The sequence below is a fragment of the Megalops cyprinoides genome, chromosome 14 (genome assembly GCF_013368585.1).
Source record: "Megalops cyprinoides isolate fMegCyp1 chromosome 14, fMegCyp1.pri, whole genome shotgun sequence".
Classification (NCBI taxonomy): Eukaryota; Metazoa; Chordata; class Actinopteri; order Elopiformes; family Megalopidae; genus Megalops; species Megalops cyprinoides.
The window spans coordinates 29,922,116-29,936,432 of NC_050596.1; the positions used below are offsets into that span (position 1 = coordinate 29,922,116).

The following is a 14,317-nucleotide window of genomic DNA, read 5'->3' on the forward strand; positions in this document are numbered from 1 at the left end:
GATACATTCCATGGTTTCAAGCTCACTTAACTTGATTAAAAACAGCAAGTAACACATTAATTTGTCTTAGTTAATCACACCTCCATTATGGTTATATTATACATATATATGATGTTAACTTAGCAGTATGTGCCTGGGTGTTCTGAGGTCTATAGTTACAGACAGTAAATCATCTGAACATCATGACTTAAGTAGTTTCCTAATCACCAGGTAAAACTTTCCAAGAAATTTGGCAGCATTTTCCAAACCACCCAATTTATTCCAACCGCCAGATTGCAGAGCCACACTGCAACTGCATCTCTAATCTTAGGATTATTCTGTTCGAAAAGTACAACCAAGCATTTTGTTCAGGTAGATCCAAAGCAGCCACTTCCTGCTTAGGAGGATTTAGATACAGATTAAATATGTGCTTTCTTCATGAACAGCATGGAAAAAATGCCCATGATTCACCATCAAAATGACATAATTTGAATTTTCCAGAATGACAGTAGAAGGTTTTTCCTTAAATACTCTTTCCAAAGAAAGCCGCAGTGTTGAGAGCTGATTGGTCCATAGGAAGGACTGTACCATGTTTATGTGTGTGGGAGGGGGGGGGTGGGGTTCTCACCTCGCTGTTGCGCACCACCCCGATGAAGTCTGCCTGCGGGGGCAGAGTGACGTAGAGCTCCGCCTCGTACGCGCCCTCCCCGCTGTTCTCCGCCGTCACCTCCAGCGTCAGCGGGTTGTCGTCGCCGATGTAGATCTGCCTCTGGTCGCTGGCGTAAGGGTGACAGAGAGCGGGAGAGGTCACAGTCCGAGCCTCCACCCTCCTGGACTGTACCAATGGACGGCAATGGTGGGGGAGAAGTGAGAGTTCTGAGGAGCGTACCACTCACCTCACCACCGACAGCCTCAGGTCGGGCTTACAGATGTTGTCATCCCCACAGTCCAGCAAGATGTGTGCCTGCAAAAAAAAACCCCGACAGAGCCTTTACGCCCAGTCTTTCAGGTGTTGCCCACAACTCATACTCACCCTGCGCTGTCACACAAACCCTATCTGAGTTTTTTTGCTCGTTTTGCATGTAGTGTATGTTTGCTTGTTTCAGCTGATTTGAAGAGAGTTTTCTACGGATTCATTCTATGCAGTAAACTTGACCAACCAAATCCCTCTGTTCTTGCTTCACTGGATAACCATAATGGAGCAGTGATTCAGCAGTGCATTTAGCATGAGTGCGTGCGTGTTTCCTTTCCTCTCTCAGCTCATCATGTTGTAACTCTTCCAGACAGACAGACACGCCCATCCCCTACGGACCCACACCGCATGCTAGCACAAAGCCTCAGGCACAAATCACAGCTGTTTGTGTTTTTCCTGCACCCAGAAAGAACTGGGACAATCCGGGAATAACGTGGGGGAATCCGGGGGGGAGGCTGGGGTTGGGGGGGGCTTTGAGGGTGGGACCGATACCTGCTTGGACACGTTGGCGGGTGTGAACTGATCCAGGATGGGCAGGAGGCCGGTGTTGTCTGCAGCCTTTTTGTAGTCCAGGCTGTACTCCATGAAGATGGTGATGGGCGTGATCTTATCCCTGAACTCTGAGTCGTCCTGCAGGAGAGAGCGCCACGGCATGAGCTAAGACATGGGAGGGGCACCCAAACTGCCACTCAATGCAGACCAGGACTCCGTTTATAGCCTAGAGCCGGCCTATCTGCACATCTCAAAGCCCTGCGCTACAAAAACATCCACTCAACCACAAACTATAATAACAGGGGCAGTGGTCCATCAGTGACGATGAGGTGCATGTAATTATGTAACCAGATGTAATTACAGCATGTCAGAAGAAGGCACAACACCTGCTGTTACCAGAGAAGAAGAAGCTAAAAGCTGTTGATGTAACTAAAAACAAGCTCCTAATGCAGAATGAGTTAAATCTATCTCTATGACACTTAATACATGTTCTAACTGAAGAATATCACACACATATCATTCATCATGTAGGTTTTTCAGTATTCAACACCCTTTTCATGCTTTAAAAAGCCCCCAGGGCTGTTCTGTATTAATCTAATTAGGGCTTGACATTCATTTTAAGTTTACTGGAAAAAGTAAGTAAGTACCATAAACTGAATAACAGCAGGGAGTGATACTCCTCATAATCGGCTCCTCATAATCGGCCCTTACAAAGCGGATTTAGAAAATGCTCAGCAGATTGAACCACTTTGTCTCCCTCTCATTCCCCACAGACCTTCTCTTTCTGCCTTTTAACCCAAAAAGAGGGGACAGCTGTATTCACAACATAAATTAATATGCACGCACACTACTGTAATATCCGAAACTGAAAATTTTTTGAAACTGATCAAACAATTTTTGGACCACGGAGGTCTCAGTGAAGTCATCCTCCATGGTCAAAATGTATAATTTCACCATTTAATAAAACATGTCCTCAAAGTGAATGCCTTAACCGCTGAGCTGCCCTATCTGCTTTTTTCATTGGTCGGAGCATCATCTGTAATGACGTGTTGACGTAGTGCGTTTGTCAGTGTAACTCACTATCAGGAAGGCCTCCAGCTCCTCGCATGCCGGCCCTTTGCTGTTGGTCACCGTCATGTTCTTGGAGTACTGGGACATCCTGCTGTGTAGGAACAGCACTCTCTTTATCGCCCCCTTGTGTTTGAGTCTGTCCAGCACCAGCTCCACCTGGAAGACTGGGAAAGGGAGGGACACCTGTGAGACTTTGCTTCGGTCAGAGTGCTGACAATGCATTAGCCTTACCTGTAAAGGCCACCTGTATATAGCAGATAAACACAGGTTAGGGTCAGTCCAATGGCTAAGGACCCTGTCTGGCAAACAAGGCAAACAGACATAGTACAAGTTCACACAGACATACAAAACACAGAAACACACACTTATATGCAAACAAACAGAAAGACAATATAGGCACACACAACACACACCCAACACACACAAGCAAACAAACAAATAAGTCATTCTTTGACATGTTCAAATGCACCATTACAGTTAAACATAGACAATCCAAACCAGCACCCTGTATTTCAACGTTAAAGTCAAGTCTTTTTTTCTGGGCCCCTCGTACAGTAGCCCTCAGTAAGGGGCGCAGGAGAGAAAGTTCAAAGGGCTGCTCACAGCAAGTCTTGCACAAATAATTAATAAGATGCTCCGTCTGTGGTCTTTTAAGCACAGAACCTGTGTCTGGGAGCCATTATGCTCTCAACATGGCGCCACATAAGAGCCGGATGCTCTGTTTTTACCGCCACCGTAGCGCACAGCATGCCTCCCTCGCCCGGCACAGAATCCCCCCCCAGCCATTCTGCTCTGCCATTGGATAAAACAGCACCGGGCGCCTCCACTCACTGGGTGACAGACCACTTTACACGTGACACTTTTACTCGTTTACACGTTTAAGACAGGATTAAGGAAGTGTGACTATGGTGGTCGGAGGGACAGGGAGCATGCCCACATGGTGCAAGCCGACCTTGGGGGACAGCAAGAAAACTGTCAGAACTGTCAAAAAATGGACATTTTGGTTTCTAGGTAATGTCTGATGAAGCCCAATAAGCCAAAGTGTGTGTTTTTCCTGTGGTACTAATTAATCCATTTTTTAAAAGAATAAAAAAAGAAAAAAAAAAAAAACACAAAACCACATTTAGTCTTTTTGAGAAAGGACATTTGCGAGTTCCTCCAAACTGATCAAGCTGAAAAGTGCATTGAAAGCAAAGCTGAGAAGTGTACTGAAGGCAAAGCTGAAAGCAATCAGCACTTACGCAGTGAGGAAGGGCTTCCTTTTCCTCGGGCCTGTAGGCAGTATTTCACTTTAAAGCTGCAGGGAGGGAAGAGAGGTTACATTATAGTCATTTAACAGACGCTCTTATCCAGTGTGACTTACATAGCTTACAGTTTTCACATATTATCCATTTATAAAGCTGAGGCAATTTTGGGGTTAAGTACCTTGACCAAAGACAAACAAGCAGTGCCCTGGTGGGGAATCGAACCAGCAACCTTTCGGTTACGAGCTCTGCTCCTTACCACTATGCTACACTGCCGAGCGTAGACAGAGATGCACATGAGAGGCTTGCTTGGTTTAATCATATACCTATACAGACATGATTTAAAAACATGGCCACAGCCATGTGAAGGAGATTAACTTTGAATCCCAGACACCTGCTCATTTCCTGAGCACCTGGACAATACTGGAAAAGTCCCTGTGATCACAGCCTGTTCCCATAAATAAAGCACCAAGGTCAACACTCTGAAAAGCACAGTCTGATGAGGCTCTGTGTTTACCCTGTTGTAAATAAGTCAGTCCTATATGAATGGCCTCTGTTGCTTGTAGTTAATGACTAAGCTGATTCAGACCTATGGGACCCGGTTGCTTCTTTCACTTTAAATACCTCAAGTCATCAGGCAAATTTGCACTGCACCAACCTACAGCGATCATGATATCAAAGACATGCCAAACTGTCATGCAGAATTTTACTTGCCTGGTTATTATACATAAATCATAACAGTACTATGGTTAAGTCCGTGCAGCCCCATAATGCACTTGCTTCTGGAAGCAGCTCACCTCCTCTGTGGAGCTGGTATAAGTACATATAGAAGTAGCAGTATCTGGGATCTTGAGGAAAACATTTCTTATCTTGTGCAAACATCACACTGTGGAGACCTTTGCACACGGGCACCTTCTCTTTATTGTAACTGACAGGCTGACGAAACCCGAATCGCTCCGGCGGTCTTTCCACTAAACCACCTTTAAACCACCTGCAAACTGTGTCCCAAGGCGTTTAACTGGGTGGTGCTTGGGGGGGGGGGGGGGGCACCGCAAACGGAGGGCAGATGCCCCTGTGTCCCCGTCCTTTATGTTATTTGAACCAAGGGTGGCTCCGGATGCTGTCACAGGGAGAGTAATGGCACAGCGCCTCCACCTCTACAGCGCGGCAGAGAGCAAACAGAGGCCCTCAGTCACAGAGGGGGGGGGGGGGGGGGGGGTGTCCCGAGCGGAGAAGGCTCGTCTGTCTGGGCGGGGGCAGACATACATATTGATTTTTCAGCACACAGAGAGAGAGAGAGAGAGAGAGAGAGAGAGAGAGGGAGAGAACAACAGAGAGAGGGAGAGAAAGTGGGAGAGAGAGAAAGGGAGCAAAAGAGAGAGAGAGGGAGAGGGGTGTCCCGAGCAGAGAGGGCTCGTCTGTCCTGGCCAGGCAAGGGCAAACACACATGTTGATTTTCTGTCAGCTGGGGGAACCCCTGGCTTGGCTTGGGTCAGGGAACAGGCAGCGGTGGCGGAGCCGTTTCGGATTAAACGGGGCTTGGTGGAGCCAACACGTGCGGAGCAGGGCGATTCGGACGGACCCGGTCCCATTCCTACATCTTCGAAATTAACAACAGTTGCCTAATGTGTTTTTATACGTATGTGTGGTTATTGGTGGAAAACACTGGGGTTTACGAGAGCTGTGCTTCCAAATGACTGTCTGCGGAGGAAATGACACTGTCTCAGCTGAATTCACGATCTTGCTGGAGCTTTGCTGCAGTGGAGAGCCACGGAGCGGACAGCCCCTCTGTATACACTCCGTTATGTTATTGCACCTGTGTCTGGTTTTATGCACAAGCTGCAGAACAACCTAATTCATTAAAATTACCTAGCTGAGTCTAAACCTCTGAATATGACAGATGTACACACCATGGTTTAAGGTCATGTGGCTTAAATAGATCATCGTTAAGCTCTGTGTTCAAGCGTGTTGGTCCTGAGGATAACACTTGGGCACTTGGTTTTGGCTGCCATGCGTTACTTTAGCACTGTTTTTCCGGCTTGATGCTGGTTTGCTACAGCCAGTCCTGGCTCTTCTGCTCCTGTGACATGCAGTCCGTGTATCAGGCCATGCCAGCCTTGTGCATTGGTCTGGAGGACAGTGTCCACAAAATACATGAGCCAGCAAATATACGGCACTCAGTGTGATGGTCTTTGATGTCTGAGGGCCGCTCACCATGACACGGTCGTGGAGGTCCCAGGCAGGGTGCAGCTGCGGTCCTCCGGGTTCAGGATCTGGGGGGTGATCTCCAAGGTCGCGTTCACGCTGATGACCGGGCGTGCCCTGCGGTCAGACCGAGACAGAGAGACGGTCAACGTGGAACGCGTTCCCACGAGAACAGAGCAGCAGAGGGGGGAAACTCTCCCCCATCGGCACGCAGATCCAACCCTAAGAATTCGGCACTGAATTCTTCAAATTGATTTGCGTCTTCACAATGGAGGACCACAAACTGTAGTGCGTGTTTCAGAGGTACGGTTGGAATGCAGAGCAGATGCACCAGGCTATTCTGACTAGAGAGGTCACTGGACGGCCTATTTAACAGTCACAATCAATAAATCAATAGAGCAATGGAAAGAAATGGGTGAGGATTCATGTCAGTCGATACCGTCCAGCATGCATTCACAGCTGAGAGAGGCACAGCAGAGCTCTCTGTTAGCCGACTCCTGGGTGCTCGCGGTTTTGGGCTTGCTTTCAAACCAGCAGCCTTAAAACTCATGTTTACGCCTCGCTAATTGCATATAAAACACATGCTTATTGTTAAGGTAGCGCTAACGATTAAATACAGTGTATCAAACGCACGTGTGACTTCAAAGAGGCAGGTACCTGTAGAGAACGGCTTTGTCCGCCCCGAAGACGCCGACGATCAGGTCTGCAAAAACGAGAAAAAGCTCCTGTCACTTCCTTCATGTAGTCGTGAGGGCGGGAGAGCTGGGCAGCAAGCCCAGCGTCAGAATAACCCCTCTCATCCACTTCAAATTCACATTTAATCACTCATTTAAAAAATGTGTCCTCCAGTTTGCTTTTAGGACAGGTCCAAGCGTTTCACCTCCTTCAGTGCGACAAAGCTGTAATCCCCACATCAGCCTGGCAGGAAGTGAAGGGGCTTCCTACCTGGGTACCCGTTGAGGTCGATGTCGGTGGCCCCGTGCATGGAGTAGCCAAAGCTGGGGGGCATGGAGGTGGAGGCCCACTTCCCCTCCAGAACCTGGGACGGTGCCGGGTCGGGCCCACCGGGCCTCCCGTTGTAGATGTACACCAGGCCCTTGTGGTCTGGGCCACCGTAGGGGGCAGCGATGGCGATGTCTGAAAAAAGAAGTGACTGCCCTTAGCAAAAGAAGTCTACAAAATCCTCCCCCACTGCCAATAAGAACACGCAGTAAGAAAGTAACAGTAAGTAACTCAACAGTAACCAAGCAACTGTAACATTATTGGCACTTAACAGATGCCCTTATCTACAGCGACCTACTACTTTACTGAGACGATTGCGGGTTTAAGCACCTTTCCCAAGGGTACAGCAATGCTCTAGCGGAAGTTGAACCAGCGACCTTTTGGTTAGAAGCCCCGATCCTTATCGCTATGCTACACTGCTCTGCAGCCAGGCTGCAGACATGATGCAGAGCTCCCCAGCACCCAGCCCCACCCCTAGCTGCTGACGTGTGCATGCGCAGGCGGGTTTCCTTTGAGGTAAACCTGCTTTTTGGCAGAGTTGACCAATTTTTCCAAGCAAGCATTTACAGTTTGTTAGGTTTGGGACACCTCCAGCCAGCCGCAGTCACGGTACATCTAGATGAAGTAAGACCCCAGCTTTAAGCCCTCGGGGCACAGCATCGCACAGCAGTGGACAAGCCTCGTCAGGCTTGCGTTGACCGTGGTGCAGGAGAGATGCCTTTCCTTCCTTGCTTTGTTCTGATTTGCCCTGGCAGCAGGTGTGAGCTGGGACTTTTCCCTCCCTGCTCTCTCTGCCGTAGTCATGATGGTGTCACTGTTCCTGACTCATCAGGGATCTGCACCGACAGCATGACAGAGCTCTGCTGGGTTAGCCCGCTCTGAAAGCCTGTCGCCATGGCGACGACCCCCCCCTCCCCCCCCCCTCATACCGTTGAAGCCGTCCATGTCCAGGTCTCCCAGAGGGGCGATGGAGCTGCCAAAACGCGAGTAGATATCCGAGCCCGTCAGCTTCAGGGGGTCGTCGAAAGTAAAGCCCCCCTTCCCCAGGTAGACGTACACCTGGCCCACCTCCCGCAGCTTGCCGTTCGATTCGCGATCCATGAAGAGGGGCGCACCCACAAACAAATCTACAATTCTGCAGGATGTGGTGTTCAGGGAGGGGGCAGAGGGTAAGAGGAAGGTTATGATGCTACAGTGAGATATCCTCTTGCACTTTCACTCAAGCAGCACTATCTCAGCTTTCCAGGGATCACACATTCCATCCAGTTATGAAGTGGAGCAGAACAGTGCAGAACTCACACACACACACACACAACCACACATCCATATACATACACACACACACACACACGCACACACGCACACACACACACGTACACACGCACACACATACAACCACACATCCATCTATATACACAATAAAAGACACACACACAACCACACATCCATATACATACACACACACACACACACACACACACACACACACACACACACACACACACAACCACACATCCATATACATACACACACACACACATCCATATACATACACACACACACACACGCACACACGCACACACACACACACACGTACACACACACACACACACACACACACACACACACACACACACACACACACACACACAGAAAATCTTGGTGTTTAGAGGGGTTGCTATCTATTCTGATGCCCTTGAGAGATCATAATGACTTTAGAAGCAGACTGCTCTCTCTAAAGCTGGGATTTATCTGCTGTGAAAGAAGCCTACTTGTCACTGATAAAAACAGGGCAGTTCTCTTTTTTCTGGTTTACGTGGGTGGGTTTCACTTCACAATGCGGTGCACACCTAACTGCTTACCCATTCTTATTGATGTCGGTCGCAGCCACAGAATGACCAAAATAGGCAGCCATCTGAGAACATGAATCAGAAGACAAAGGTTAACCTGCGAGCCTGAATGACGTAGCCTACTGTACACAGTCCCCACGCAGTAGTAAAAAAAAACAATCCAGACAGAGATGAAAACTCAGCATATCATCTCCTGCAGGAACATAGCAGAGTGATTCAGTGCCAGACTCCCTCAGCTCTGTATTTACTGAGCTGTCGTGCTGAATGCTGGGGTAACTGTAGGCTTAAAGACCTCAGCAGCAATCATCAGCTCCAGCAAGCTGAGGAATACCCACAGTAAGATGGGGTGCAGAAGATATAGCGCTACACCACACCTGCCACTACCATTGCTGCTCCCTGCTGATCCCGCATCAGCAATCAGCATGGAAGTGCCTCAGTACGATGCACTGAGCGCTGGTCAGAGATCAGCTGGATGGGCCTGAACTCAGTTGTGGAGTAGGAGGCGATTTGGAATGCAACACAGATTTCAAGCCTTCTCCCTTCGCCACAGAATACAATGGTGGCTTATATGGTTGAGGTCTATAGTCCATAGTTTACATATTTTCCAAGCGGTTATGAGAATGCCCCCAGGGCAACAATAACATTTACAAACATATCGACTCTGTTAGCATTCTTAGCCTCCCATTGGCTCCTGCACCAAAAGCTCTGTCCCGCGTGTCACTGTTTTTACTGGGGGGATCAGAGAAGAAAACACTAGAAATTTATGGGCTGTTAAAAACTGATGGGTCTTTGTTTAAATGGAAGAGCGTGTAAACTGGAGTTCAGAAGGTCATATGCTATGCTAGGGCACGGGGGTGGGGCTATCACCAAACTGAGGCCAATGCCAGCTTCTGTGGAAAACCATTTACTGTCAACACAGGACGAAACAGCACTGGAAAATTTATGAGGCTTTGCGGGTTTGTGACAACATATTTGACGAGGACCATTTTAAGAGGCTTGTTTTTCTATAAAAGTCAAATATGTAAGTGACTGTTGAAGGGGCCCTTCTGACCTCGGAGCCAAACGGTTCAAAATGACCTCTGATGCTGCCTATAAAATGCAGAGCATATGCCTTTACTGACCCTAATGGATGCTGCACATCTCACCTTGGGAATTGCTAGACATAAAAATCTTTGCTTTTTCATCCACAGCATTCTTTTTGTGGACTGGGGTGTTTATATCCCTCCTTTGGACAATGGAGCGTCTAAATCCAGAAAAAGAATCCTGTCCATTTGGGTTTTTGGTACGAGGGCGCCTCCCCTGATGGGGTAATCGGCCAATCAGACAGCGAGTGCTGTGGACATGTACTGTGATGTAATTCCCTTCCCCTGGGTGCGCTGGCAAGGTCTTAGGCTCTGAGGGAAACAGTGTGCTGACAATGCAAACGACCCCCCCCCCCACATACACTCACTCACCCCCCATCCTCCTAAACCGCCTCAGCTGACAGCCCTACTAATGACTTCCAGATGTGGAAGTAGATTTAGGACATGAACTACTGGCTTGTGTACAAATACCAGGCGAAACGAGGCGCTGACCACTGGGGACATTGTGCTGTGCTCTAGCCAACGGCATGCATGTACCAAAACCTTCAAGATAGGCTCCCTCCCGCACATGCTGGTCACGTGACCAAAACGCACGAATATGATTGGGCCGAGTGGCAGTGCCGTTGACAACGCGCGGGAGCGAGGCTTAACCAGCTCACCTGCACTCCAGTGAAGTTGACCACGGACTCCATGTTTTTCCCATTGAAAACGTTAACCTGTTGAGCCAGAGAGAGAGAGAGAGAGAGCTCTAACTTCTGTGCTTCTAGAGGAGCTGACAGCCCATGTATGTGCAGAACTGAAGCCAAAGTAAAGAAGCCTTACATAGCCAAGGGCCTTTTCCCCTCTGGGAACTCCTGTGATAAAATCTGTGGAAAGAAGGAATGATGACCCAGCGCACATTAGCCACTGACCTCCAGCAAATACATGATCGCAAGAAATAGTGTACCTCTGAAAGCTCTTGGCCTTACTGAACTGAACCATAGTAGCTCAGAGGCTAAATTAAAGAGCACAATAAAAAAAAAGGTTAAAGAGACTCATATTAGGGGACACTGCAGTAGGGGTTTGTAAGGCCAGACACCTGTATTTGGACAGACGGAACCCCCCCCCCCCCCATTACAGTAGCTGCTGCATGAAAAAGTGTGAGTCATGAGGCATTCCTTCCAGCTTGGCTTTCACCCCTTTCAAGCCCTTCACAGCCCCCCCCTCCCAAAGGGCTGGTGACTAACAGACATCTAACCCTGAAAGGATCACTCCTGCTCCTTCTGTTCATCTTCCGCCCAACAGAAACAACACTCTACTCTACTGCAAGGTGAGGGAAACTTGGTGAGACACAATGGCCAATGGCACTGTGTGGTGAAGCTGGTAGTGTTTTTGACCGCACCTGCATGGATTAGGAATTGCTGGGTTCCTCACTGACTGACTGACTGACTCACTGACTGACTGACTGACTCATTGACTCATTGACTCATTGACTGACTGAGTAGGCAGCTCCTGGTCCACCACAAAAGCGCAGCAAATTACTGTCAACAATTAAAAACATTGTACAGTTCCTGTTTTTCTAGCCCTATCATAATACTAATAGCAGAGACTTAACTCCAACTACTAACGCCCTTTTAGGACTACTCTTGCTCACACTGGTGTGATGGGGTAAGCATTACAGACACATCAGAGCTGACATGCAAAGAGGTGCACGTAATCAGGCCTCACCATCTTCTCCATCGCCATTCAAGTCACCAACAGTCACCGAGTAACCTGACGGGTTCAGAGAGTGTGAATATTCAAAAGGTGAACAGCAAGGTAACAATAAAACAGTGAAACAGTGAAACCACTGTGTTTCATGTTCTACGGCTAAGGGCCAAAACATATTTGAGCTTGTGTGAACAGTGCTCTCTGGGCTTGATTTCAAACCAAACATCTGAGCTAATCTGATCCAAGATTTCTAATGATGGCTGAGAGCACTCTTTCACAGGGGTAGATTGAAGACTGAAGCTGAAAATACTGTTTAAGAAGCATTTGAGAACACAGGAGAAACACCAGTGCGGATAGTCTTACCTAGGTAGCTGTCATCATACTGAGCGCTGGCTGACTTGGTTGCCATCTGGTTGCCATAGGTGATCAAGAATTCATTTTTGTACTTGCTTATGATTTCGGAAACATCGTCAGAGATCAGTTGCCCTGGGAGAACAAGGCAGCAAAGTTCAGGCCGAATGTTAAGCAAATGCAGACATCTGAAATGGATAAAAAAAAACTTGGCACACACTACGAGAACTAGATGTGACTGATATGGAACAGGGTAAACTATAATTATAGTCACTGAATTGGAAATACAGTTGGAGTAGAATTACAAATACGTTTAATAGTAGCAATTAAGGGCAGTTTTTACAAAAAGAAAATCTATAACAATCAACACTATTTTTGATCAGTGTTTCAAATGCATCTCCATAAAAAAGAGAGATAGCTCAGCCTGAGAACACCAATGCTATCCCCATCTGCACCAAAACCCCACACTAAAACCCACAGCAAACACTTTATACCCCATGGCTGTCACTTCAAACAAACAGATGAAGCTCACAGCGCCCTGCTACTGACTGTTGACGCTGTCCCGTAGAGAGGCAAACCCTGGCAGCTGTTGGAAAGCTGACACCTTTCAGCATTCAGCAGCACCCCTCCTAACAGGACGTAGCTTTACCACCCTGCTACGCCCACCAGCATAAGGTCGCGTTCAAAAATTCAGAACAACCTCCTTTTTCTCGAGATACAATGCAACACATTTACAGGTCAGAAAAGAGCTCTCCACACCCTCGACTTTCCACAGGAAAGAGCAATTAGGGAATACCAAACAAACCAAAAGGGGGACTGAGTGACCCATTAACAGGGTCACACTGCACACTTGGACAGTGGGGACTGTGGGGTTTTTTGCTGCTTTTGGACCAGATTTTTTCAAACACCCACCCACTACATGGAAATAGCAGGGTCATACCAGCCTCCCTTCCCACAACTGGCCTCTTGTGAGATAGGCTGGTTAGACTCTCACTGATGTTATGCTCACACTCTCTGGTCTTGGAGTGCTGTGAACTTGAACGGACGCGCTTACGTTCTATTGTGCTGGAAGTCGCTCTGGATAAGAGCTTCTGCTAAAAGCATGTAATGTAATGTCAATTAGTATCCATACAAAGGTTTCAAAATGGCAGTAATTTAGCCATGCAATCCGTCACACTGCATATCAGACCAAGAAGGAAATCTGTGGCAGCCACTTCCTGTTTTTTAAAAAATCAAACCCTGTCAAGCAGGTTTTTTATGCAGTTACACTCATACCTTGCCAGTAAAAGCTGCCAGGTCCTCCAATAACAACTCTGTTATTCTGTTGGGGGAGGGAAAAAAGTTGATTTTTGAGTTGTTGTCAGGCAAGTAGAGACACTAGGTAACACAAAGAATGAAATCTAAAAGGATACAATGAACAATAAAGCAGGATATGTTTGAACTAGACCATACAAATTATCTGAGAGCAAAGACATGAGGTCAAAAGTCACTTTGATACGGGGGTCAGTGAGTCTGGCTAAAGCAAATTTGTGGTTTTGGCTGCAGTGGGTTAAAAACTATTAAAAAAACATGAAAACACTCCTCACCTTCACAAAATCAATACTGAATCCTGCTTGACAGAAGCCTTGTCCTTCTGGTGTGCTGGAGGCTGGAAGAACAAACAGAAACACACACACACACACACACACACACACACACACGTGAGTGCACACAAAAAACAAACACAACCACATGCATGGACAAAAACACACACACACACACACACACACACACACACAAAATCACAGAACACAAAACAAACACACACGTCTGCATGCAAAAAAACAAAACCCCGCACACTCACATGCATGCACAAAACCCCACAAACATCCACAAACTACAAAAAACACACACTGCATCATTTACACAATAAAATTGTGACATCGCACTGACAACAAAGCTGGAGTTCTGCGGGACCTGGTGCAATTTTACTGGACGAGCCCACGCACGTCCCTGCAACACGGGCGTGAGCACACCTCCGCGGTGATAAGGGAGTAAGGCTGAACAACAGCGGGGCAGGGTGCTGACTCACGTCCTGAAACACAGCCGGTCATTCAGCTGGGGGGACGTGACTGCGCTCGGGCCCAGCGCACACGGCTGTGTCATTCACACAGAGGGCCCAGTCAGCTCTTACACCACTGCGTTTCACCACAGGAAGGGAACGCTGTCAGACAGCAGGGGCGTGTTCGGTTTCACAACCAACAGCTTTCCCCCGTCCCCAGCCAAACACACACCTGGGATTAACCCACCGGGATTAAGCCCTAACTCTGTTATTGTGAGTGGCACAGCTTTACGGGAAGCGGGTGGAGGAATGAGTCTACATTTGCAGGGGGAGAAATC

General features: G+C 47.9%; 1 protein-coding gene across 1 annotated transcript in view; it reads right to left on the reverse strand.

Moving 5' to 3' along the window:
• LOC118788926 (integrin alpha-V-like) overlaps positions 1-14,317 on the reverse strand; it is a 28,967-nt gene that overhangs the window by 7,257 nt on the left and 7,393 nt on the right. The window contains exons 5-20 of the mRNA XM_036545140.1: positions 13,525-13,586; positions 13,214-13,259; positions 11,951-12,073; positions 11,606-11,650; positions 10,721-10,764; positions 10,558-10,614; positions 8,829-8,881; positions 7,896-8,101; positions 6,910-7,101; positions 6,622-6,667; positions 5,974-6,081; positions 3,757-3,812; positions 2,525-2,679; positions 1,445-1,582; positions 876-943; positions 608-755 (exon numbers count right to left, since the gene is read on the reverse strand). Of these exons, the coding sequence (XP_036401033.1) occupies positions 608-755; positions 876-943; positions 1,445-1,582; positions 2,525-2,679; positions 3,757-3,812; positions 5,974-6,081; positions 6,622-6,667; positions 6,910-7,101; positions 7,896-8,101; positions 8,829-8,881; positions 10,558-10,614; positions 10,721-10,764; positions 11,606-11,650; positions 11,951-12,073; positions 13,214-13,259; positions 13,525-13,586 (1,547 nt within the window). The remainder of the gene's footprint in view (positions 1-607; positions 756-875; positions 944-1,444; positions 1,583-2,524; positions 2,680-3,756; positions 3,813-5,973; positions 6,082-6,621; positions 6,668-6,909; positions 7,102-7,895; positions 8,102-8,828; positions 8,882-10,557; positions 10,615-10,720; positions 10,765-11,605; positions 11,651-11,950; positions 12,074-13,213; positions 13,260-13,524; positions 13,587-14,317) is intronic.